General features: G+C 46.4%; 2 protein-coding genes across 3 annotated transcripts in view; both read right to left on the reverse strand.

Annotated features, from left to right (window-relative positions):
• Nucleotides 1–9,871: 9,871 nt before the first annotated feature.
• LOC104550100 (potassium channel subfamily K member 16) lies at nt 9,872–20,459 on the reverse strand. 2 transcript variants are annotated; one of them, XM_061998029.1, is made up of 5 exons: nt 20,156–20,459; nt 17,752–17,872; nt 15,820–15,986; nt 13,930–14,014; nt 9,872–10,308 (listed from the first exon to the last, which is right to left on the reverse strand). In XM_061998029.1, the coding sequence occupies exons 1-5, from the start codon at nt 20,348–20,350 to the stop codon at nt 9,983–9,985; spliced, it is 894 nt and encodes a 297-aa protein (XP_061854013.1). In that variant the 5' UTR covers nt 20,351–20,459; the 3' UTR covers nt 9,872–9,982. The 2 variants fall into 2 exon arrangements, with proteins under 2 accessions (XP_061854013.1, XP_061854012.1); XM_061998028.1 differs by having other exon boundaries at nt 13,930–14,098.
• Nucleotides 20,460–23,338: 2,879 nt separating this feature from the next.
• LOC104552565 (inositol 1,4,5-trisphosphate receptor-interacting protein-like 1) overlaps nt 23,339–27,258 on the reverse strand; it is a 32,112-nt gene continuing 28,192 nt past the window's right edge. Inside the window, exon 2 of the mRNA XM_061998835.1 lies at nt 23,339–24,865. Within this exon, the coding sequence (XP_061854819.1) occupies nt 23,339–24,865 (1,527 nt within the window). The remainder of the gene's footprint in view (nt 24,866–27,258) is intronic.

Consider the following 27,258-nt stretch of genomic DNA (forward strand, 5'->3'; position numbering starts at 1 on the left):
ACAACCACGCAGGATGGACCGAGGCCAGGTCCTGACTGACGCTAGCCCACAAAATGTGACCTGAAAGCCAACTCGAGTGGGGCTTTTAATAGTCTGTGGTGAGTCTTGACTGGGTATAAAGCTGAGAAAACTGGTCTTACTCAAGCCCTTCAGGGCCTCCTACAGTTTAGGGAGACCGTGTTTAGCTGCAGTGAGAGGGAAATCTGTTTGAAGGTGTCTCAGTATGTGTGTGAAGAAGGCTCTGTGGAGAAGGCTTTCTAAGATGTGAGATGGAGGGGAAGCAGAGCCAATCCAGACTGTTGGCTAGCAGAGCATGATGCAACATGTCCCATCACAAACCATCGTGAGTGCTGCGCTCCTCTAGTCTCCTAATGCACCCTTTCTATCACAGGTTTGTTCTTGGTTTTGGGTGTCACCACATCCTAAATGGGTTGCAACCCCTTCAGCTCCCCATGAGTTGACACCTTGTCCCTTCTGATCCTTCTACGAGAAGTTTCTTTGCAAGCTTAAGCTGGGACAGTGTTATCAGAAATGCTTATTCTCATGGATAAAATTGAGCATCTGAGCCCTGATTGTAGGGAATTTGTCTTTCTGAGCAGTGAAACAGCTACATTTCACAAGGCCCCAGACCTTAAAGCCATGTAAAACGTTTATCAGGCTTGCCAGCCTGACCTCCCAAAACATTGTGTCTCAGCATTGCAAGGACTACTGCATGTTTTTGAATGCACAGCTTAGATCCCTCAGACACAGATTTCCTATAGCTGTTACATCACTGGCACCACTGGGCAGGGCTGGTAGCAAAGAATGGACTCTGTGTAGGGTCAGGCTTCCACAGAGCCTGGAACTGGCAAATGCATTGCAAGTTGCTAGAAAGCCTTTGCATGACAATCCTCCAGATAAGCTCATTTTCAGCCTCTGGTGATCCAAGGCCAACATTTTATTGCATCAGGGATCAGCTGTGGTCAGATTTGGCAAAGCCAATGATGTCTTGCCGAGCTGTCAGATCTGTACTTCAAAGCTGGAGCTTCTTCAAAGAGGCTGCGTAAGGAACAGAGTATCTCCTCATGGTTTGATTGCAGAAGAGAAGCTGTTCACTTGAAGCATCTGGTCTTGCAATGAGCTCTGGAGTGCTCCAAGCCTGACCAGAAGGCTTTTCTTTGGACCATCACTGCTTCCTCATGGGTCTTTATGGATAGCATACTTGCTAAGGCCTTTCTCACAGTGACAGGCCCTTTTGCAGATGGTACTGGAGCTCTAACTCATCCTCACACTGAAGTCTGTAGCCACCTGGCTCCAAGTTGGTGACACGTTGCCCATCCAAACTGTCACTGCGTCTTCAGGATCAGGCCATGTGTGCTGGTCTTCAAGGGCTTGGATCCAAACCCTCGAAGTGTCCATGGAGAAACTCCTGTTTGTTTCAGCTGTGGTGCCAAGTTCTCAGCACTGTGCTGAGTGTAAGCCAGGGTCCTGCTGGAGGCAATATGATGCAGCACCACTTCACCACATTGGATTCCTTGTCCTCAACTTTTAAAACTCAGAATAAGCATTTCATTCATGTCCTTATCATTATATATGAGATGGAAAGACACTTCTTTGACTGATCAAGGATAAGCCCCTGTTCCCTCTGGCAGCCATGCCACTCAAGTCTTCACATGAACCTCAGTTTTGTCTGTAATTAAACTATTTTGCCCTTTAGACCATAGCTAGTCCCTCATGCATGCTGCATCCTTTTTTCTGCCCAATACACAAGTGTGTTGCACAGTCTTTTCTAGCAGAGCTTGGCTGCTGTCATTATCAGCTCACACCTTTTATCCCACCCCATATGTGCCTGGCACTATTTTCATGCATAATACATCGATCATCTGCAGCCTGGTGGGGGGGAAATCATCACTTCAAGTCACTTGTCTGAATTCAAGCCACATCTGAGCTGTATCCTTTGCTGAATCTCATCTCTATAGTCTGATATAACAGGGAGGGAAACCATCCAGAAGATCTCAAGCTCCTCCTGCCTGCAAGGACTGCAAAGAGAATATTGCTTGCAGCTACAAGCTTTTGAGAGCCTTACGAGACACAAAGCTGGTGGCAATCCATGCAGGTCTGATGCAGAGTTGCAGCAATGCTAGCTGACATCAGGCAAAGGATAAGGGCTGCCTGTGTTTGCATGTCCTGGCTTTCTGCAACTCAAAGGATCAGGCCCTCCTCTTTTGGGATTGTGTGACCCCATGAATGTTTGCTGATTTTCAAGCACGCTGCTCTTGATTTCCACCAGCGCTGGAGCACTGGGGTTTCATTCTGGAAGACAGATCTTCAAAGAGTGATATCCCCTTAACAAACTTGGTTTTCAAGTCTCTCAGGAAGGCTTTGAAAACAAAGGCTCAAATTCCAGAGTAAGGAGAAAGTCCTTGGTTCCTAGTGGTGAAAGCTTCCTACCAGAATTAATCCCAGAGGCAGTATAGACTTTGCATTTTGCCTCATCTAAATGCATTAGGGGGAGTATTAAATTTCACATGTGCTGCATGTTGATGTAATTCTCCTGACATGTCTGTTTGCACCATTATGAAATAAGGGATTTCCTTTCCCTTTCTTTCCACATTTGCCCTGGTCTCCAGGGATCTCAAGGATATGATCCATTGGCATACAAGGATTATGCCTATTTACACAGAGGACCTAAAAAAAGCTTCATCATGGTGCTAGCAGAGGTCTCGGGACAACAACCGGCATTAGCAGTGCTTGACTTAACTGACAACCTATGGCTGGAAAAGATCCATTAATCTTCTGTGTCATGATCCCTCCAGGCACCTCCAGCACCGCTCACACTTTGGTAGGTGCAGCTCTGCTCTTAAGATGGACTCTTTGGAGCAGGAGGATCTGGAGGCTCTTTTTCATGTAAAAACATCACCTCTGTGCTCTAGAAGAGTTAGGGAATCTGGCATCTCCTTCAGTGTAATCTTTTTAAATAGGTTTGGATAAACAGCTCCTGAATCATCCCCCAGTTACCTGCAGGTCCAAGGGTAGGCTGGAAGATGCTCTCAGCCACCCTGTCCATCCCTCCACACCTTGTGGAAAGGTGATCAGCAGTCTCCTTTGGGTGTCACACAGGGGACTGCTTAGTGTCAGTGCTGCTGCATGCTTGTAGCTTTATTCTGTGTCACAGCTCCACACTGTGACAGGGACAATGTAAACGCCTGTTTTGAGCAGAATTAGTGTCCTTTTCCTTCCCTGTAAATCTTGAATGCATTTAAAACGTGTGGGCTGTAAGGAGAAGGCAGAGCTGGGGGGAAGAAGAGGCAGGGGGGGGGTTTAAAGGTTTTCTTTTTTCTTTTTCCTAATAGGAAAATTTACACCATAAAGTGAACTTCACAGGCCAAGGGGAAGCCGTTTGTTGCTCAGTTAACCTCAACCTTACAGCGCTGGAGGATCTGACCCAGACCTTACCTACTCACAACTGATTGCTGTGTTTCTCAGCTCATCAGCTTCGTGGCACAAAGGAACATCTACAGGAAGAGATGAATATGCAATATGGTCAGAAAAGGTACTGGACGTGCCTTGCTTTCACCCTCGTCTAAAAGCGTGGCCAAAGAGCCTGTTACTCTGAAAACCAACAGCAAAGCAAAACGCTGCCATTCACAGCCAAAAAGTATATCCCTCGGGTTTGGTTTATTTTGCCTGTGAACCGAGCGCTGTTTCCAGGTGAACTGGAAACCCTCCTGCCCATCTCTCAGTCTCAGCCAGGAGAGCAGGGAAGGGAGAGTGTTTCTGGAAGCCAAGGTCTGCAAGCAGGGGTTTTTCTGCACGGCTTTGCTTGGTTTGGTGCTGACATCTGGAGGCACGGCACACACATGGCAGCATGCTGGGGCATGCCTGACTCACTGCGTGTATCTGCTGAAATCCTTTTGTTGCTTCGGGTAGCATTTAGCGTGTTTCCACTGATTCCCTCTGTTAGTGGCGTGTGCTTGTGGCATGGTCAGTACACATGAGCCCAAAACTGAATGCAAGGCAGGCCTGGATACAAGACAAGCTGTGATCTGACTAAAAGCCTGAGTAAACTGAATTAGGCTTTCAGATGATGGAAAATAGACTTACTGTCTCAACTGATGGACATCTGGAGAATCACTTATGTTCATAAGGAGGGTTCACCTATAATGCAGGGTTACACTGCTCACCCCAAAAATGAGCTGCTATCCATAATCCTATAGGGAAGAGTGTTCTGCCTGTCCTTCTCTGTGCCACCTCTCCTCACCATGCTGTCACCACATATGGCAGGTGACACTGGTGGTGGAGTGACTACGATGCTATAAACTCATACCTCTCCTTTTTGGCACCTATGAGATTAAAAGGGGCTCTGGGGTTTTTAGCACAAGGTGCCCATTATCTGCTTTTGACCATGAACCATATAAACTGAGAAAATAGAGTGTTCTTTATGTGGAAATTTTCAGTCATGTTTTTAACTTCCCAGAAGTGTAGCTGAATGGCACCCTGGCTGCTACACCAAAGCTTTACCCAATTTAAAATGGTTTATTACTGTTTATTAACTGAAAATACCAGCATGCAAATCGTCATGCATCAGGAATGATGCTTCTGCCTTAACATTTGCATTCTAAGAGGTTGTTTTCTACCTTGTGTTGGTCAGTTTGCTAAGGCAGGTTGAGCCCCCACAGAGGACTGTAGTGCTGGGAAGTGTCATCACCAAATTCCAGCCCTACAAATGAGAATATCAGCATCCTTCTGTCTAATCTTTCTCAAGGAATCCATTAACTCAAATTGTAAGGTGTACCTCCCTTCATTTTTCAGTGATGCACACTTGTTGTCATTATTGCTATCTGTATCAGTAGATCTCCCTTTCTGGGGATGTATTATTTCATGCTCTGTCATCTCACCACAAAAGTACAGCTCTGGTTTCCAACCACATATGTGAAAATAATTGAAAGAGAAATTTGGAAAGTCTTTACCTAGGAGACACGTCTCCTAAATCATGTTGAGGCAGTAATTAAATGGATTCAACAATTGCCCTAACTTTAACTCAGCAAAATGAGCCTTTCCAAACCTTTTGGAGAGAATGAACCTAATCAAGTCCAGAATCCCTCATGATAAAAAATGCTGAATTTTCTAAGCAGGTTTGGAGCTGTTTGAGTTCATGTTCAGACGTGGAGGTGAGACTGGCTGCAGGGATGCAAGAGCACGGACAAGGTTCTCTGGAGTGCAGCAGTTTTGCTTCCTCCCTGCTTTTTAGCCCACTAAGTATCAACTTTGCTAGCATGGAACCAGCAGTGCTTCCTCAGGCCAGTCTTCAATTGCACGTGCCAGGAATCCCCTTTCCTTGTAGTATGAGAGCTGGTATAAAACCTTGCAGGAAATCTTCAAGACCACTTTGAATCCTGCCAAGGGGCTTGGCTGACACCAAAATCTGATTTTTTCGTTTCCCCAGGTGTGATCATGAGGGATGGGGAACAGACCTTTGGAGAATGATTAGTTACGTTTGTTAAACTGGTTTTGAAATGGATCCAGTGCCTTTTGGTCATGATTCAGGCGAGAAAGCACACGTCCAAGTACGACATAGTGGAAAATAGCACGTGTGTGGCCCACATTTAGTAATTTCTGAAAACAAAATATAATCCCACTGGTTATGTGATGTTACATTAGCCAAGATGTTCCACTGCTTTGAATAGTCCCTCTGCTTCCAGAAAAAAAATCAGTAATCTCTGCATATGAACTGGCTATTAACTGAAGGAGACCTCAAAAGATCCCTAAACAAATCCATACACCAATTAAAGACAGATCAAAGTGCAGTTTCCCCTATTATCTCTGGCGGCAATTGAATTTCTGAGGAGCTTCTTTCTGAGGGAAAGGTAATTTCTCATGGCATTTCCTTGGCTTCAAGTGCAGAAATGCACACTGTTTGCTACCTGGCAGCAAAGACGTGGGGGATTCAGCCCAGACTGAATGTAGGAACATGTTGCTGCCATTTAATCCAAGATAATATATTTCATGATCATACTCCTGGAGTTTTTCAGCAAATGGTTTGATATATGAGAAAGTATTTGGCTTGCCCTGGAAATATTTCCCATTTGGAAACAAGCTGGAGTGGGATAGCTGGCAGTTGCACAGGAGGCTGCTCTGTGAAAATTGAGTTTCCCTGAGCAGCACAGTGGGGCTGGGTCACAGTGAGGGCTCTGAACAACTCCCAAGAAAGGCCTCAGGCTGTGCAGACCTGCTGCTGGATAGCCCCTGGGCCTGCGCTCCAGAGGATAGCTGCTGCTGAGCCACTTGGCAGAATGAAGATTACAGGATGGATTTCATTCCCATTTTCTGTCTCTTGGGCAATGGGAACGTGCAGGAGCAGAGCTGGATCCTAGCTTACGTTCACGAATTAAAAGTCTTGGGACCATTTTAAATCTCCAGCTGTGGAGGAGAAGCTCTCTTCAAACTTTGCTCTCAATTCAAGATTATCTTTCTCCACTTCAGCAACTACAGAACCACTATCTGGGTCTAATTTATTAGTAAGTAATAGCAGAACCCCTGGTCCTGGTTGAGAGAGCAGACAACCAGATATTTGCCAAAGGTTTCATGCCTGAGCTCAGATGATGCACTTAATTTTCTCTGTGGCCCCTCCTATCTGCACAGAAAGCAACAGCTCCCACTTTCAGGGGTGATGCGAGGACAAGATCTGCTCTGCTTTTGCAGTGCTCAGAGGGTGATGATGTTGGAAGAGGCTGCTTGCTTCAGCCCTCAAGAATTTGTTGCTGTGCCTAAGCCCTTCTGGAGAGTTTTATTGTTCAGCCTAAGCATGCCGAACAGTATCACATCCAAAACGTTCCCCTCCCACCCTGACTTGCAGGTTTCTTGGGCTTTTCCCTTGCCTTTCACAGCAGAGAGGACCACACACCCTTTGGTGCTGCTCCTTTCTTCCACATATCCACAGTTTCTATCTCTACCCTTTCTGCCCCAGAGGCAGTGGGAGCACTCGAGGCTGTGGCAGAGCAGGCCAGCTCACTCTGGACCCAAGCCCTGCACTCACAGCTGACATTGTGCAGATTTTGGACCAATCTCTTTACCCATGGGACAGAAGGTCTGAATTTGGTCCTGCAGCAGACATATACAAGGGAAGCTGGTGCAGGGGGCACGTGACGGATTACCCTGCTAGCACCATGTGTGCTGCCAATGAGGGTCCATCACATGATGGTTTGCTGAAAGCCTGTTTGCCTCTACCTGACCTCCACAAAGCTGTTTCAGTGGGAGTATAGGACAGAATCCCTGACTAGACCAGTTCAGAATGCCCATCCCTGTCTCTTTCTTGAGAACGAGACATATTTTAGCCCTTAGTGAGCTCAAATGAACTGCATAAAAATACACACTGACAAAGCTGGGACTTGCATGGGCCAGGGCTGTACCAGTTACATCAGCTAAACTGCACAGTAGGAGGTAGAGTAAAATTGCCCCAACTTGGCAGAAATGCAAAGAGAGGGAGTCTGCTGCACACAGCCAGGAGAGGGCATGAGAAGCAAAGCTGAGACCCTTCTTCAAAAGGCCTCCCTGCAGGTATGAGGGTTTCTGAATGGCTAGCCTTCTTTCTTAGGGCAATCTCACTTTCTCCTGGGAACTTCTATGTTTTTTACACTTGTGAACGTGTTGTCTCTGTTCCCAGTCTGGCATCTACTTCTGAAGGGACCTCAGTGCTTGGTGCCTGAAGGAAGGTGGTCCCACGAACAAGCACTCCCAGCTGCAGTGTGTTGCAATGGGAAATTACCAGCCTGTCTCAGGGCTTCTTGATTATTTGACAGGGAGCAAGCAACAAAGTGGGAATGAGTTGAAGAAAACCCTTCAGAGGTGTGTTGACTTCAAGATGTTCCTTGGAGGCTCTTCCTTCTCCCCAGCACATGTGGTGCTGGCCCAGAGGCCCTGCCTGCCACCTTGAGGCTGGGGGACATCAAACATCAGTAACCTGGTAGGAACCGCGAGAGGCTGTGCAAAATCATCACTGCATCCCAAGGCAGAACCCCCTTTCCCTGAACCAGGCCTGACAGTAACCCTGTGAGACTGCAAATGAGGTGAGTGGTCCTTGTTGGAAAGGCTGGGAAAAGGCAGAAGAGAAAAAATGATGCCTGGGAAGCAATAATGCAAGTCAATGCTTTGTGAGAGGAGAAAAAACAGAGTGGTGAAGAGATCCCTGCCTGAGAGCATGCAGTTGCTTTCTCTGCCTGGCTATGGTGTTGCCTTGTGTGACAGTAACAGGGCTATGGCTTGCACAAGGACCAATGTCTCCTATGATACCCCTGCTCCCTTGCCCTGATTTTGGTCATCTCTTGTTCCTGCTGACCCAGAAAGGTTTAGTGACAGATATATCAGGTGAGAAGTCAGCCTTGAGGGCAACAATGTAAAATAATTTAGGGATGGAAAAAAGTATGTATTTGGTCAGGTCTACATGCCAAGTCTTGAACTAGTGGGGTTGTTTTGGCAAGAAGTGTGGTTTTGTTTGACTGAAATAGTTACGACTTGAAGGCTGATTGTGTCTTTATGACCTAAAATTGCTTTACAGCTGTAATTTATTCTCCCTTTCATACAGGAATAGCTCTGGCAAGGGTTGGTCTTGCTGTAACTAACACCCAGAGGGTGAGCAGAGAACAATTATTCACTGTCTGACAAAACAGGAACTTGAAGGTGTCATGAAAACCTGTCCAGCAACATGTTTGGCACCGTCAAAGGGAGACACTTTGTGTATTAAACCTATAGCCTGCCTTGGGTAGGTCCTGTGGGTGATGGTGTTCAGCATTTGGACATCATAATGGACTTTGAACTGCAGAGACCCCCACCTCCTGTTTGGGTCCCCCAGCTACTGGAAGAGGGATTGGACGCCAGTGTGGGAGCATGGCAGAGCTGCCTTGTTCTTATTCTACTTGGAGGCACGTGCCTCCAGTAGGCATGGTCAGACACAGGACAAGACTGACTTTTAGGGTAACTATATACACCCATAGAACTTTTCACCTCTACAACTGTGCCTACCACAACTGCTTGCCCAGCACTTCAAGGCAGGGTTTTCATACACTGTGGACAAACACAAGACACCTGACACCTTTAAAAAGAACCTTTAAAGGCCAGGGTCTTCAGCCAGATATAGCCTGCATGCCAGGCAGTACATCTGAAACACCCTACCTGTCCTTTTCTTATCTGTTTGAAGGTGTTTAGACAACACTAGCACCTGCAAAGCTCCCTTAGCCCAGCACAACAGAATCATTTTTAATTCACTTTATGGCTCCTATGGAATACAGCAGCAAGGCTCTGATGCAGGGAGGACTCCTCTGTTCTTATAAGTGCATGCAGAATAACATTACAAAATTTGAATTAAAGGCATGGGCTAGAATGTTCTTTATAAACAACATCAGAAAGATTTTTCAAAGGCACGGGGATAAAAGATGAAATTGCCTTTGTCTTAGTATAAAACAGGAAGAGGTAGAAGTAATAATTTCTAACATGCAAACTTTTGTCTAAGCCTGTCCATTAGATGCTTCTGGTGTCTCAGAACTGAGCTCAGGTCTTGTCCTTTAAACATGTCTTTCAGATAATAAGTTATCCAACGTGACATCTCAAATCATGAATCTATTAAGTTCTACACCCCTATTTCTTCTTCCAAAGGTGCCATGGGATGCCTCAGAAAAGCTTGTGCATGTCAGTTCCTGGAAGAAACACGATTTCTTGCAAGCAGCTAAATCCAAATAGAACCAGCTAGCTCTGCCATGCCCCTCCTCTGCATTTTTGTGAAAGCACCTTAAAAATGCCTTGCAAAACAAGTGCAGTTCTCAGGTTGTTAGCACAACCTAGCTGCAAATTGGGCAGCAAATTTCTCAGGCTTTGGCTTTGTGTAACTGTAAGTCTTGAGTTCTGAAAGGTCTCAGCAAAAGGTAGGAGAAATTTTATTTCCATGGGAATTTCTTTGAGTATTTCATTCCAATGAAGAATTCAACTCTCCTGTGTCATGGGAAAGGTTTTGCTACAAGAAAAAGCTTTTTTTCCCATTGTCTAGGTGCTCAGAATCTGCGGCTAATGACTCTGTTTTCTGTGCATCCGCTCCATAAAGCTGTGGAGGTAGTTCTTCTGGAACAAACTGAGCAGGCCAACATCTTCTTTGTTGGTTTGATTCGTTGTCTTTAATCACCTTTCCAATTTGATGGAGATCCTTGGCGATTTTTTTTTCAGTATCCTCTAGTACTGTTGTCAGTAAATTGAATAGAAGAGCAATCCAGGCAAGACCGAAAATAATCCAAATGGCCACCAGTGTTCTGTAGTAGGAGAAGTAATTCCTGCCAGGCTGTTTACCTGGAAATAAGAAGAGAGAAAGAAGAAAATGAACAACTTAAAATTGCTTCACCTGTGTAAAGTGGAGCAGCTTAATGGATTCATAAATGTATTTTACATTGAGTACTTCAAGGTGACTTTTGCATTGTAGTGGTGTCTCTCACCTCACCAGCATTAGGTTAAGGGTGGGCAAGTTTGTTGTTGCAATAAATGCTGATACAAGCTAGCACAAACACGTTGGCCTGTCAAAAAGATGTACTGGGATTGAGATGAATTAGCAGCAGAGCAGGATATTTTTTTTCCCCCATACCAGTAACAGTTCAATCCCTACATCTACAGGTAAATGCAGTGATGTGGGGAGTAGTGCAAAATTGTATCATATTATCTTGAAAATCTTCCCAAAGCATGAAAAACAGAGAACAGTGAGCCTCTATACCCACAGGACTACAACTACCTAGGTTGTTATAATCCTATATACTACTATGAAGTCTGATTATAACCTAAAAAATATTTGCTTTAAATTACAGGTACTCTTGATGATACAAAGAAAGTAGTTGCAATTCCTGCTTTACTCCTGAATGGCGTTACGAGCTTCCTCCATTAAAAAACAAGGTGACTGGTGAGAACTCATCGACATATGCCAAGAACACAACTTTCTGTACTGGAAACCAGCGAAGGTTATTTCATGTAGCCCAAACCTCTTAGCCTCAGCCAGCATTGCACACCACTCTTCTGCATAGGTCATTTTATTTGTTTCTTCAGATGTCAACAATCCACCATCAACATCCAGAGAGCATTTACTCCTGCTGCACTTAGTCCCACACAACGTTATCATAAAGAAATAGTTGACATGGCCCTGGCATCTGCAGGAAAATTTGGTGATACTGCTTATTGAGTGCTGCAAATCACTGTCACGGGTGACTCCACATAGTGGATAACACAGAAATGTGCATAGATAGGGAGACCACTAAAAACCTGGGGCATCATTTCCCAGTGGGAAGCTGCCCAGAAGGAGTCAGGATGGTGGTGACTCTTTTCAAGTCCTGCAGTGCTCTGCACCTGGATGTGTTCCTCAGTGACCTGATCTAGGTGAACCTGCTTGAGCAGGGATGTTGGACTGGATGATCTTTAGAGGTCCCTTCCAGCCTAGGCCTACCATTCTGTGATTCTGTACTGCATTAACCACTGTGCAGGATTTTTGTACCTCATCATGTAAGAGCTCTGGAAACGGGGCAGGAGTGGGCTGATTTGTCCTCAAGGATAGATATCCAACAGCTGTTTCCTTTTTTTTCTACTGGGGCTGAGTTGGCAGAGGGGATACCAGCCTTGCTGCAAAGCATCTCCATTTGTGCTCTTAACTTCAGAATCTGCTGCCAATGATTTTGTTTTCTGTGAATCTGCTCCATAAAGTGGTGGTAGTAGTTCTTCTGGAACAAATTGAGCTTGTGGGGTTAGCTTAGCAACTAGTAATGTTAAATCAAAACTGGACTTCAGCAGGGCATAAATCTGGTTTACAGCCCAAGAGGAGTTTCCAGCTGGAAGTATCATCTGTGTGAACACCTATTACGAGCAGCTAATTCCAGACTCATCTTCCTAGAATGTCTCTCTACCCAAAACAGCCTTTATCTCATGCTTAAAGTACAACAGCTATAAAACAGCTTTGAATTAGTAAAATGCAAATAAAGTCAAGCCTGTTCTGTTCCACTTTGCCAGTGCAAATCCATTTGGTTTCATTGTGAAGGTTTATTGTGTCTTTCATGTGCACGCCATTCAACTTACCAGTATTTTATCACTGTTAAGGCAAATTGAGATAAATACTGCAGGGAGAAAAATTTTACCTCCACTTAAGTCATCCTAATGATGATGAAATCACAGTATTTGAAAAATAATACGGCTGCAGAGGAGGACAGTGGTAGGGAGGCAGTGTGTTTCAGGCTGTGACTTGCTGTTGTTATTGTAACATACTTGTAATACAGACAAAGGAAGAGAATGCACCAGTTTGATGGTCTCTTTTCCTCCTGCACAGCAACAGACACTCTCCATCCTCCTTTATTCCACACCATTGACACTCAAGGTGCTCAGTATCACACAGGCCAGGACTATCAAACTTACAGATGGTTAGGAAAGAAATGTCTGTGCCCTCCTGTCCTCTACCACAGCAACAAAAAATTAGCCCCACTTGGAGAAAACAGTGAGCAATGAGGCCCCAGTCACATGTCAGAGCTTCCCTTCTGATGCCCAAGTTCTGTGTCATATTCATGGCAATAGTGCCTAACTACTGTTGGAGACAAAGAATCTTTCTCTGGGTTACATGAAAAGAGGAATTCCAGCCAACACTGCTTTCCTGTGTTTTGTAGCAAAAGGAAGCAGTTAGCTGTCCAGGACCAAGTTGGGAAATGGGGCCTTATCAACTCATTGCCACTGAATGATTAGCCATCTGCCAGGCTACAAGATTGTTATGATCTCTAAATTAATGCAAACAAGATGTCACTGGATCATCAAAGCACACCCAGCTCTCTTTAGTAGACTCAGAGAAATTAACGTCAACAGGGAACATCAGACGGTATCTGGAAAAGCTTGTAGGGTCCCTCTGCCAAAGTCCTCAGCCTGATGTAAGAAATCTTTCAAACACACAGCAAAGCTGCCAGCCAGTCTCCAAGGCCCCTGTTGCATCTCTGCAAGGCCTGGGAGCCTAGGGCTTGTTGTGTGGTGAATGTCTGTCTATTGGAAAGGGCTGGGAGGCTTCCAGATTCTCTGTAGAGACAGCACTGGTGCTCAAGTCTTAGTTTTAGAGCTTCCTTCTCATATCCCCACTGAAGAGATGTTCAGGTTGGCAAGATGCTGGCAGGACAGGTTGTTGTAGATGTCCATGGAGTCCAGGCATTTGACTGCATCTTCTTTGGACATTGCTTTGGCTCCTGGGGATCATTTTGGAGTTCCTCTGGAAGCTGATTCCACAATTTGAGTGTATTTTGGTCAGCAGATCCACAGAAGTGTTTTGAAAAGTACTCCAACATGCTGGAGTGTAGCTTAAACAGTTTGTCTTCAGGGAAAATGTTAAACTCTGGCTTGGGAAGACAGAGAGCCTCCAGTAATGCCCAGGAGACTAAAGACCCCTTTCATAGTCATAAATATGTTTAAGCCCCACTTCTCGTAGACTGAGTAGATTTCCCCACTTTCCCATGACTGGGATTTCCACCTCTCCATCTGTTGTGTAATATCATGTCTTCTGAAACATGACTACTTATCTACTCTACACTTTGAAATACAAGTCTCTGATGACTAAAGCAGGTATACATGCCTTATTTTGTTTGGCTCTTGCAAACTCTCTGGTATATGCAAATTCCTAGGCTACTTCAATTTCTAGGCTACACTTTCCCTTCCCTCCCCAAAACATTTGGCTTCTTTACACCCCAAAGCACTGCAGTGCATTATATTTAGACATTTTTGTGGGTTTTGTCAGCACATACAATCCCAGAGAAATGAGTGTTTCCTCCAGGCCTGTACAAGCCAAGGACTAGTCAAAGACTCAGACAGAAGAGTTGCCTCTATAGCACGTTGGTGGACTATGCAGTGCACCCGTGATAATTTCAGTCATAACCCTGATGCTCTGCTGTGCTGCTTCTCTGAAATCATTCTTACCTACTACATAATCTCCAAAGCCAATGGTGCTGAGGGTGATAAATGCAAAGTAAATTCCTTCACTGTAGGACCAGCCCTCTGTGATCTGGAAGAAGAGTGATGGCAAGCACAGAAAAACTAAGATCCCCGTTGCCAGGAAGAACAAAAGGGTCAAAAATTTGATCTTCTTCTGAAAAAAGAAAGAAACCAATTCAGTTATAATCACAATTTTACACACTAGCAGGCCATGTATAATGGTGGCTATTCAAAATGGGTGGCTATGTAAGAACACCTACTAGGACCAGAGGAACTGAAGGATTTGCACTGACTGCTTTTCCTCTAAAAGTACCCTAGCCTTCCTCTGAAGCAGGGAAAAGCCATGTATCATGGGTGTTGCATGTCCACAGTAGCCCTGGGAGATACAGTTTTTTACCTGATTGTGTCACCCTCCATTGACCATGAGTGTAAGAGGAATTCCTAAATTACTTTTACTGTAAAGAACATCCATATTTGCCTGGAAAAGTAGATTTTTTTAAAACAAATATCCACATTTCTGACAATACTACCTCTAGGATTCTTGACTGTTGACTTTATTTCTCATTGCACCACGGCTACAACTTGACTTTTAGCCATAATTTACTACAAGAAGACCTTTAACAAATGAGCTCCTGCTGAAGAAGTACCTGGGTAGTGAATTTTGAACCACCCTACTTCCCAGAAGCCACAAAGAAGCTTTGACTGGAAAAAAACACTTGTTATATATTCAGATTTATCAGCCAGACACACATATAGTTTATGTATAGCATTTCTAGATTGTCTGGAAATTAATGGCAGCTATTCAGTAATTTTTCATGCATTGTGCATGTGATTGAGTCTATATCTGATCAAGCCTTATGTTCTGAGATCAAGCCTTAAGTTTGCCAGACATGGGGAAAAATTTAGCAATTTGAACAGGCTTGTCTGTAACATTCATACCTTGTCCTGAAACAGAATTAGAGTAGGAGACAACAGAAAAGCTATTCTCACTTCCTCAGCTGCAAATAACTTAGGGTCTAACCAGGCAAGATATATCCTGAGTCTCTAACCCTTTACAGGTGCTTCCTCACCTTTCAGCAACAGGAGTAAAATGGAAAACTTCAGCCTGATGTTTCCTTTCTGTCAAAGTCAAGGGAGGTGAGGGATTAAAGGACTGTATAATAAATAAGGAGAGGTGACACACTAGGCATTGAGTCAATATCCATTGAAACTGCTACAGCTCACCTGATTTTTGCTTCTTCAAGATGAGATATTTAATCATCTCTTTCTTTAGAATCACAGAATGGTAGGGGTTGGAAGGAACCTCTAGAGATCATTCAGTCCAACCCCCCCTGCTAGAGCAGGTTCCCCTCAATCAGGTCACACAGGAACATGTCCAGGTAGATTTTGAAACCCTCCAGAGAAGGAGACTCCACATCCTCCCTGGGCAGCCTGGGTCAGGGCTCCCCCACAGTAAAGAAGTTTTTCCTCAAGTGGAACTTTTTGTGTTCCAGCTTCTTTCCACTGGCTCTTGTCCTATCACTGGACACTACAGAAAAAGTGTCGCCCCATCCTCTTGAGATAAAGGAGAGAGGTACTTCTCTAAAGTGTTAACTCAGGAGATTAGTGTCTAGAGAAGTGGGATGAGGTGCCTACTATCTCCATTGATTGCTGAAGGGGGATGGATGTCTGCCATTTGGATGGGTAGAGAAAAGTATCCGTTTCTCCTCTAGGGTTGCCTTGCAAGTGAAGAATGTCTTTCCCTCTCCTAGCCCAATGTCTCACACAGCATGAGAACAAATACAGTAGAAGATAATGTCAGCATATATCTTGAGAGGAAAAAAAAATATAAAGAAATGAGCATATAACTGTGCTTGAGTAAGTAAAACTAATTACCTTTCTCATTCCTTTCTCATACAGGAATTTCCCCAGCTTTTTACACAGCAGTGAGAGCATCTTACCAACACGGTGCAGAAAAACAATATTCAGAGGAATTCCAAACAGAGCAAAAAAAACACAGAAGATCTGGCCCCCAGCAGTTTTAGGACGTAGTGTGCCATAGCCTATGAAAAAAGATGGGTCAGAGGAGATATTTCAAAGAATTGGAGCAGTCCACGCTCACATTCACATCTACCCCTACCTTTGACTCCAAAAGATGTGGCTAGCACATCTCAATCCACATGCACTCTTTTTTTCTTGTTCTCTGAAAACATTGATGAGCAAATGAAGTCATTCTCCTTGCATGTTTTAGGGAATGCAGTGAGCACTGTGTGCTCCCAACCCAGCCTTGGTGGGAATGAAAGAACAATCTCGAAGCAGTTATGGAAAACATGCTCTGTCCTGTGACAAATACACGAAAAGACAGAAAGCAGAAGTCTGGGGACCTGGAAGACATTAAGGCCGACATCCCAGGCTGATTGTCATGTCAGATTCCCACACAGCCACCTCTAGCTTCTTGTGGATCTGCCTGTGTGTTAGTGACCTCCCTGGCTAAATGCCAGTAAGTTGGTATGTCCAGATCCTGGCCCCAATTCTGGAGGAAATGCAGCACGCAGTAGAAGAAACAGCGCTAATTAGTCTGGACCTTACTAGTGGCTGATTTATTCATGCCAAAGAGATATTTGTCCTAAAGTCCTACTGAAAGAGGAATTATCTAACTACTGGAACAACAGCTGCAGAACTCCAAACATCTCCTTTAATGGATTGGAGACTGTTTCTCTTAGATCCCATGAGATCCACCCTTCAGTGCAAGAGTTCTGTACTTTGTGTATGTCCTTACTCTACCAGTGACCCTGAGAAAAGGCGCTTCCCGGGCACAGTTCATCTCAAGGCATCCATTACTTTGAAAATTCAATGTTTTCTTTGGGGGAAAAAACAAATAAAACATCTGAGTGATTTATGGCTACTGGGCCTCCAAATGCTTGAGCTGCCTTGTGGTCCATGTTGGAGAAACATCCCATCATGGCAAAACCTGGTGGAGATGTGTGGAAGTACCTGATGCACCTTCAAAAAAGACCTCTGCATTGAAGGTACAGAGCAACAGGTGAAGTTGCACTTTTCCTTGGATGGCCTGTCTGCCTCACTGGGGGTACAAATTTGATGAGAAGTGACTGATCAGTTTGGCAGAGAAATACTGTGATGAAAACAATACAATAATACAGGTGATAGCACAGAATGGATTGGCCAACAGCAGGGTGCTGGCAAGCTAGGGAAGCTTTGTTGATACCCAAATGTTGTTGTAACCATGGAATATTTGTCACTGACAAGATGGGTCAGAAACCTGCCTTTCTTGTACAGCAGGAGGTCTCTCCATGGGTTCATGCAACACCTACACACCTGCTATGATGCTGTGACACCACTGGGGCACACTCATAGAGCAGCTGTGCCTAAGGTGTAGTGGGAGTGAGGCTTCACTCTGCAAAAACATAGATTTGACTTTCACTGCATGAGAGTGTGATGCAGGAGCCAACAGTGTGGATTTTGTGGTTAAATTTGGCAGGCTGGCATTTTTGGAGATACCCATTTGGAAGAAAGAGACAGGCAGACAGAGGCATGCAACCTCTGGAAAGGTCAGAACACCTTGAAGCAGTAGTGTAAAAGTCTCAGCATTTGTCTTGCCCCCTTCCCATTTCTCTTCCTCCTGGCACATTACTACCTCAGGGTGTGCACTGAAGAGCTATGCAGTGGTGTGATCTCAGAAACGGGTCCATTTCCTCTTACCATCCATGGAAACAAAGGGCTGAAATGTTATCCTTGAAAGTATTATCAATACTAATAACCAGACATAAGAAACATCACCAAAAAAATATGTGGAAATGTGTGGCCTACCTATTGTGGAGACAACCGTGCCTGCAAAGAAGAAGGAATTACTGAAGTCCCAGTTGCTGTCTTCAATCTGTGATTCATTTCCAACAGGGTATACTCCATTCTGAATGGCTTCAGTCAGGTTCTGGGAGGGAAAGTGAGAGTTGCTGTCAACATGGCTTTTCTCAAGTGCTAGGACTTGATGTAGCCAACTGTTGCTCCTTCTCTCTAAATACCCCTCACCTGTCACTCTGCCATTACTCACACCTTTACCCCCAAGGCTGAGTAGCAGTCAGCTGGTGTTTTTGAGTCTTAGTCTTTTGCCCTGTTTATACTGACTGCTCTAGTATGTGTTACGAGAACTTGTTTCTTTTAGTGTGATCCAGGACCTCAGTTCTCTTAGGCTAATTACTTTGGGAAGAAAAGGATCCTATAAATGACTACAACATGGCAGAGCAAAACAGGCCACTGGTTTAAGTGATGGGATGGATGGTTGCTGGTTTTGAGTTTGCCCTTGAGACAGCAGCGCTGGATCCAGGATCTAATCATCCACCTATATGCAGGCTTACTGAGCATAGATTCTGATTCCTCTCAGGAGGGCATCAGTGAATTATAGCAGGGCACATATGACATAAACAGAGAATTTCATTTTAAAGCTGTATTCTGGTGTCACAGATTTAAATTCACAGAACTACAGAACTACAGAATCTTAAGGGGTGGAAGGGACCTCAAGAGATGATGCAGTGCAACCCCCCCTTCCAGAGCAGGACCACCTAGAGTGGGTGTCACAGGAAACTGTCCAGATGGGTTTGAATGTCTCCAGAGAAGGAGACTCCACAGCCCATCTGGGCAGCCTCTGCCAGTGCTCCCTCACCTGAACAGGGAAGAAGTTTTTCCTTGTGTTTCTTTGGAACCTCTTATGTTCCAGCTTGTACCTGTTGCCCCTTGTCCTATCATTGTCCATCACTGAGCACAGCCTGGCTCCATCCTCCTGATACCCACCCTTTATGTATTTGTATACATTAATGAGATCACCTCTCAGTCTCCTCCAAGCACAAGAGCCCCAGCTTCCTCAGCCTTTCATCATAAGGGACATAGTCCATTGATTTTCAAGGGATTACTCTTGCTCTGACCATGATCAGACTGCAGCCTGGTGCATACACTCTTCTCTAAACTGCATGCATAAACACACATGCACATATTTAAAACGTGGCCCTTGAGACAAAGTTGGATAAACATCTGCCAGAGATGGTTTGGGTTGAGATTGCCCTGCCACTGGGGAATTGATGTTTCTCCCAAGCCTCTCCAGCCCTATCATATATCATGTTATGCATTTTCTAACTCTTCCTTCCTTCCTCAATTTTAAATGCTGATAATTTTTTATTTTAAAGTTCAAAAAAAATTTTAAACCCCCAAATGGTATCTACCTGTCTCTGCCTTTAGCAAACAGAGAACATTGGACCAGGTAGCCAGGAGGCAGGCTGGTTTGCACAGAAACAGCTTAGGTAAAATCCAGGGTTAAGCCCTGTCAGCGAAAAGACACAAGCTGGAATAAACTGCACCAGGAAAGTCTTCCCCCCTCCCCTTCCTCCCTCACTATCTCTTTTACTGGTGTCCCAGAAAATCAAGACTAACAGAAATCATTCCACACCCCTTGCAAAAATCCAAGGTGAAGAGGGTGCATGCATATGTGACCCAGAGGCTGGACTGCTGGTTGTGTTATGAGAAATACCAGTCCTTCCTCTTCTTTCCTTATCCTGGGAGCTGGCCCATTAAGAGCTTCAATAGTTTCCCATGTGCAAATGCTTACAGTAAAGCTATGTGCACTCTCCATTTTCTTCTGCATTGTAGCAGATGGAGCTAAGCAATACCAAAGATGCAGAGACAAGCATACCCATCTCAGCTTCCTGTGCCGTGGCCAGGCTACCTGTTCCACTTCTGCAGCATCTTCAAAAAAGAAACCTTGACTACACTATCCTGCTTGTAATGATTTAGACTTGGGTTTGTTTGGTTTTGGTGGGTTGTTGGGTTTTTTTTTGCCTGGGAGATTATTTCAGACCTTGCCATGTTGTTCCTTTGTGCTATTTGTGACACTGCTATAAGTAGCAACCGCGACCACTCGTTTCACACAGCCTCATTTTTCCTGCCATGCCACCCATTGTAGATGAGCACAGCCCTACAGCAAGTCAAATCAGCAGGAGGCAAGGCTTCCAAGAATCAGGACATCATAGGATGAGGACTGTTAATAGCTAATTTGTGAAGCTACACAAACTGTATTTACTGTCAGCATGACCTGCCTGCTCAGACTAGAGAACGGGCTTGGAGGTTGCTAAAATCATCCAAACGACCGCAGCAGTAGGAAGGCAGCGGAGGTTATCTGTGCAGAAAGGCTGAGCTGGAAACAACATCTCGTGGAGCTGGGACTTACCTTCATAAACTGCTCCATCTCTGCCACTGTGAGGTGGGTGAAGTTCTGCAAAAAAGCCTCCTTCATTTGGGCAGCTGCTATTTTCTCCTGCTTCTCAGCAGCCCTCTCCAGTGCCTGGAACACTGCTGCACCCACCAGCAGGTAGACAAAGTAGCCTGTCACCAGCAAAACTGTCTGTAGCTTGCCACTGCACATGGCCTTTGGTGGGACACAGCAAGAGACAGGGAATGAAAGGTGGCAATTGGTAAATCCCTTGTGCTCCTGGGAAGCCTCCCTCAGGCGAGAAGAGCCCTCCCAGCTCTGGTTTCCACCGATATCCCGTGCTGACGGGAACAGCGAGCTGTCAAATACACTCATGGGGAAGCTGGGAAAAAAACCCAAACCACAGCTCCCCCCGCTACCCCTCCCCCCAAACTTTCCACTCTCTGGTCTTTGTGTTGTTGAGGGATTTCCTCTTGTCTGTGAAACGCTGCCTTGCTGAGTTCTCAGGAAAAGTGAGTCAGGATGTAAGTAGCTGGCAGGTGGCCATCTCCTGCTCAAGAGGCTCTGTGGACAGGTGAGGATAGCCTGCGAAGAGCCCACAGGGGACTTTGCTTGGAAAGGCTTTATTTTCCTTCCTCTGCCTCCTTCTAGCTCAAGAATTGGACTCTAATGCAAGTCTTGATGATTCCAGAAGCCCCTTCTTTCCCTGTGTCCAAGGGCAGCTCCAGGGAAATGCAACTGGGCTGGTCTCCAGGGTTTTGCTTGTCTGCTTGCAGCATGGGACACGGTCGTGCAGTCCTGCATTGGTCACAACTCACAGCAGAACCTTTGACACTGAGGCAAACAGCTGTAGATTGCACATATACTAGGCCCGAACCAGTTCTTTGGCCAACATTTTCTAGGCAGTGTATCCAAGAGAGGATATTACAGTGTTGCTGAGTATGTAGTTAGATGGATAAAAAATTGGTTATGCCATCAGATTCATAGAATCACAGAATCCTTCAGTGTGCCCACGTGGCCAAGAAGGCCAACAACATCCCAGCTTCTAACAGAAAGAGTGTGGCCAGCAGCACAGGGGAACTGATCATCCCCTGGTACTGGTGAGGCTGCACCTCCAATAGCACTTTTGGTTTTGGGCCCCTCACCACAAGTGAGTCACTGAGGTGCTGGAGCCTGTCCAAAGGAGAGCAGAGAAGCTGGGGAAGGGTCTGGAGCACAAGTGTTGCGAGGAGTGGCTGAGGGAACTGGGGCTGTTTATCTGACAGAACAGGAGGCTGAGGGGAGACCTTCTTGCACCCTCCAACTCCCTGAAAGCACGTTGTGGTGAGGTGGGGATCGGCCTCTTTTCCTGGGTATCAAGGGCCAGGATGAGAGGAAACAGCCTCAAGTTGTGCCAGGGGAGGTTTAGAATCAGATATTAGGAAACATTTCTTCACTAAAGGGTTATTGAACATAAGAAGGGGCTGCCCAGGGTAGCAGTTGAGGCACCATGCCTGGGGGTATTTGAAAGGCGTGTAGATGGGACCTGAGGGACGTGATTTAGTGGTGGAGCTGACAGTGAGAGATTTGCAGTTGGACTTGATCATCTTCAAGGTCTTTTCCAAACTAAATGATTCCATGATGCTATGTTACCTACTGTAATGTTGCCTCTACTGATTTCCGAAGGATGGTTCCCAAGCATTGGGAACTCACCTATCTGTCAGCTTTTTCCTACCTGCTTCAATGAGAATTTATCTATCATTGAGAAGAATTTGTAGGGTGGGAGAGCAAAGTCCTTGAATGAAGATATGGAGTTTGGAACAGATCTGAGCTTGACTGTTCCATAGACATTCTTAACACTGGGATTTACTTGTTTTTCTTTAGATTTTCCAGCATTTTCTTTCTTTTCTTTGTTTTTTTTTTTAATCACAAGAAAATGCTGAAGCAAACCAGCCATTAGAAAAGTATTTAAAATGTGACAACTATTCTGCTCTTCAAGACCTTTTTAAAAAATCTGAGTTAGAAAATGCAAGAAAAGACAGAAACTCGAGGCTTAGCTTCGCAGATCTCGTGTAAACAAGATGTAGCCAATGGCTTCATTTTGCCAAGCGCAGGTTGTCCTTTCACACATAAATCTGTTTAACTTCAGAGGAAAACAGGAAAACTATGAATGAAGGTAAGTAGCTTTGCAAATCCTTAAAAGTTTGAAGGTTTTTTTAGAGTTACTGGAAAAGGGTTTGTAGAAACAGGATGTATCATGTTTCCTTTCACTTCTTTTGAACCCAGAGTGTTGAAGGTGTGTTTCTTCCTCAGATTTAAACTATTTCTCTACAACTAAGGGCACCTGTGGCTTCACCCTTTGGTGATCATCTGCTGGTTTTGGCTGTGGTAATGTTCTTCACAGTAGCTACCATGGGGCAATGTTTTGGATTTGTGCTGAAAACAGTGTTGATAATACTGGGATGTTTAGTTATTGCTGAGCAGTGCAAACACAGTGACAAGCTCCTTTCTGTTTCTTATGCTGTCCTGCCAGGCTGAGAGTGCCTAAGAAGTTCGGAGGGGACACAGCCAGGACAGTTGATCCCAGCTGACACAAGGGATATTCCTGACCATATGATGTCATGATCAGCATATAAAGCTGGGGGAAGAAGAAGGAAAGGAGGAACTTTTGGATTGATGACATTTGTCTTCCCAAGTAACTGTTACAAGTGATGGAGCCCTGCTTTCCTGGGGATAGCTGAATACCTGCTGTCAGGGGGGAGCAGTGAATGAATTCTTTCATTGCTTTGCTTGTGTGCACAGCTTTTGCTTTATTTGCTAAATGGCCTTATCTTAATCCACGAGTTCTGTCACATTTACTGTTCTGATTCTCTCCCTCACCCCACTGCAGGGGGAGTGAGCGAGTGTCTGTATGATGCTTAGTTGCCAGTTGAGGTTAAACCACAACAGGAACATCGCCAGAGCACGCAGATGTGCAATTAGGAAGGCTAGAGCCCTTCTAGAGTTAAATTTAGTCAGGGAAGTTAAGGACAGCAATAAGGCATCTGTTGAAACAGACACTTATTCAACTATATATTCAAACAATCAACCATGTACAGGGTCAAGCTCCCAGAGGCAACGGGCTCTCTTGAAGATGTATTGCTCCTTTTTTCCTCCTGCATGAGGTATCCACCTGTCATCAGCTGTGAGCTTCACCAACACAGATCTGCCTGGAGACTGCCATCACTTTCTAGAGACCAGCAGTCTTACAAGCTCATCTTTCAGGTTACCAAAGTCACTTAGTGCCTTGGCATGGGCAGCCGTATCATCCGTCAGGTGCTGGAAAAGGTTGAGTGGAGGAGCCTCTCGGAAGCCTGACGGCAAGATGATCTCCTCGGGCACCTTCTCGTTGCCAAAGAAGAAGTGGTTGAGGCACTTCTCCTCCAGGCAGTAGCCCAGGTACCGCATGATGTCATCTAGACGCGGTGGGAAATAATACTTGTGCCACTCTGACAGGGGTATGGCAGTCAGGAGGTGCATCATAACTGTCTTCATGATATAGGTAGACAAGTTAGATCCCACCAGGATGCGAGTGCAGAGGTGCAGGCTCTTGAGGTGGATGCTGTCATGCGGGGCGTGACTGGCCACAAGCTGGAAGAACTTTGCCTCTGCCACGGCGCAGCTCTCGAGCCATGTCGTGCTTGGGGTTGAGACAGCATCTGGTGAGGTCTCACTGGTCAGGAAGATGTCCGAGTTACCTTGCTGCACCCCAAAGATCAACTCAACAAAGACATTTCCTTGGGAGGCATGTGTCAGTTTCATCTTGCAGGAGCGACTGGAGGACTGCAACTGCATCTTGTAGAGAGATGAATGAGGCAACTCCCACCAAGCTGATTTCACCAAGTCCTGGAGCCAGAGGGCAGTTTTCTCCACATCTAGGTAGGGGCCTGTGCAGAGGGTGTTGAGGGGGCTGGGGCCCTGATTCCTCCTCACTTCATCCTCAGGGTAGTGGAGGAAGCACAGCATGTCCTTCCCCAGCTGCTCTCTGTTGCACATGCACTCCATCATGATGCAGATGTGGGACTCCTTCACTGGCCTCTCCCCGGTGTTGCCCAGCTGCAGGTGGAAAGCATGCCCATAGGGAGCCTTCAGAGGCACAAGTACACGGAAAACAGTGTCATCTTTGTGTGGACTCCAGCCTTCGAAGGCGCTGCCCACCCCGATGGCTGGCTGCGGCACTGGGAAGAAACTATTTGCCAAGCGCTCTTGGAAGACAGAGAGGAGCTTCTCTACCATGTGCTCTACTGTCCAGCTGGTAAAGATCAGGTTGTCCAGTGGCCACTGGACACTGCGACCAGCAAAAATTATGCCCAGATCCCACGCAGCTTGAGGATCTTCTTCACCACTTTCTTCTTCATCCTCATTGCTTTTGTTGCCGGAGCTCTCCTCTTCACTGCTGCTGTCTGGCTCAAGACTCCTTTTCCTGAGCCACCAGCATAGGCAAGAGAGAAGGACCAGGACTACTGCAGCAATGATCCAGAATTGCCAGTGCTGCAAGCCATCAAGGAGCAGGGCTCCCCAGGCAAAGCCATACTGTCTCTGGTGTGTCTGCTCCAGCTGCTCCATCAGCCATTTGGTATCCATGCTCAGCTGCAACTCAAGCTGCTTCATTTGCTGGTGTGTGGCCTCATCCAGTATGTCGTTGACTGGCTGTGGTGCCATGATGAGGAGCGACACAACAGTGACAAAGAAGCACCTGAGCTCCATGGTCTGCAGGAGGAGAGAGAGAACGGGTTCAGTGGGGTGGGAGGGAGGGAGCTGCCAGTGGGGAAAACAGGGTCAGGAGCAGCTTCAGATTGGAGAGAGGCCAAGGCAGGCGGGAGGCACAAAGCCTGCGCCAGCCCTGCCTGCAGCTGGGCCCTGTGTGCCGCGGCAGAGCCCATTCCCAGGGCCCACGTTCCTGCCCCGGTCCCCCTCCTCCCGCCGCCTGCGCACTCACTGCTGTCCCAGCGCGTACTGGGCCCGTGCTGCCTGCGGGGCACTTTTAGAGCCGCCCCACGTTGACACGACCTCTGATGTCACAGACACTGCAGCACCTCACGGCAATGGTCATTGGACAACCGCCATCCTCGTCCCCCGTGGGCTCAGCGGCCCACAGCTGCCCCAGGCATCCAAAGCTCCATCACCTTCTTTCCTCCAGCATGTCTATGTGTCCACCCAGCTAGGTGTCATCAGCAAATTCACTGAGGTTGCATTCAATCCTCTCAACCAGATCACTGATAAAGAAGCTGAACAGAACAGGCCCCACCACTGACCCCTGGGGAACACCACTGGTGCCCACTGCCAACTGGACTGAGCTCCCTTCACCACCACTCTCTGGGCACAGCCACGCAGACAGTTTTCCACCCATGGGCCAGCAGTTTCTCCAGGGGGATGCTGTGGGAGACTGTGTGTCCAAGGCTTCTTGGGAAGTGGCCAAACATCGCTGCTGATGGCAAGCAGAGAGTAACATCTTTGCTTTGCTTCTCAGGCGCGTGCCTTTGCTGTCTCTCTATCAAACTGCTTTTATCTCAACCCACAAGGCTCTCATCTTATCCTCTCTCCTCCTTGGCTTGCTGAGGATGAGGATGACAGAATGGCATGGTGGACACCTGGCATCCAGCCAGGGTCAAGCCACCACATCTTGTCATAGAAGGAGATCATGTTAGTTAAGCAGCACCGACCTTTCATCAAGCCATGTTGACTGGGCTTGAAACCTTGGTTGTCCGATATGTGCCTCACAGTGGCACTCAGCATGATCTGCTCCATAAGCTTTGCCAGCACTGAGGTCAGGCTGACAGGCCTGTGGTTCCCTGCATCCTCCTTCTGGCCTCTCTTCTACATGGGTGTTACGTTTACCAACCTCCAGTCCACTGGGAGCAACCTAGTGAGCCAGAACTGTGGGCAGATGATGGAGAGTGTCTTGGCGAGCACTTCCACCAGCTCCCTCAGCACCCTTGGGTGGATCCCCGCTGGCCCCATCGATTTGTGTGAGTCAAGGTGGAGCAGCAGGTAACAAACCATTTTCCCTCAGGCAAAGGAGATTTTGTTCTGTTCCTTGCCCCTGTCTCCTGGCTCAGGGGACTGGGTACCCAGAGAACAGAAGACTGAGGTGAAGAAGGTATCAAGTATCTCAGTCTTTTCCTCATCCTTGGTCACTAAACTTCCCCCTGCGTCCATTAAAGGGTGAAGGTCCCCTTTAGCCTTTACACACAGACAGAAGGACAATTCATCATGCAGTGATGGCAGACATCCTGGGGGTGATGGGGCCTCTCTGTGGCAGGCTCTCTGTTCCTGCTGTGCCACTGTGAGGTGAAGCCCATTTCTTCCAAAGAGAATGAGGGGATGTGGGTGGAGATTTCCCAGTGGGAAACTCCCAGTGGGGATAGAGCACTGTCTTCACCCCATCCAGCATGTTCGCTTCTGTGGTAGCAGCTCCCTGGGGAGGCTCTGGGACAGGCAGATTCTCCACCTCCACCTGTACCTCAGTGAACACACAGAGGTCCAGCAGCAGTGCCTCCTGCCATGTCCCTGGCCAGACAGAGCTGCCAGGAAGTTGCTCAGACCATGTGAAATCACCACCATGGCTGTGACAGTGTGAAGAGAAAGCAGGGGGAAAATCAGTGTTGTAGACACTGTAGGCACATTCAAATCTCCCTGGGTGTTTTGTGGTCCTGCCACCCCTACTCCATTCCTTTGGAGGAGCCATTGACCTTGTATCTCACAAGCAGCTCTGCCTGGGCTTGGCCCTCTTTTAATCCTGGTCAGTTTAGTGATGCAGTTAACAAAACAGGCTCAGCAGCACGCTGCAGCTGAAGGGAGGAACAAGTCAGAATAAATGAATACATGTCCAGGAAGAGAAGGGAAGGGATGGAAGCACTAGAAACTGCCTTTTCTGCCCAAACCAGCACCATGTCAAACTGTGCCTAAGGTGCAATTCAGATCTCTGCAGCTTGGCTGGGCTGGATGTGGAGAACAGATCCTCAAGCTGCTGGGGTTTTTCTTGACCGTGTCCCATTGCAGTCACCGCACAGCCAGCCAAGGGCTCAGCTGAGCTAAGCAACCCAACAGTGACTGAGGTAGCCCCAGTCACAGCAGCTCGCAGATGATCACAGCAAGTGGTT

This window comes from Colius striatus, chromosome 6 (assembly GCF_028858725.1).
Source record: "Colius striatus isolate bColStr4 chromosome 6, bColStr4.1.hap1, whole genome shotgun sequence".
Lineage (NCBI taxonomy): Eukaryota > Metazoa > Chordata > Aves > Coliiformes > Coliidae > Colius > Colius striatus.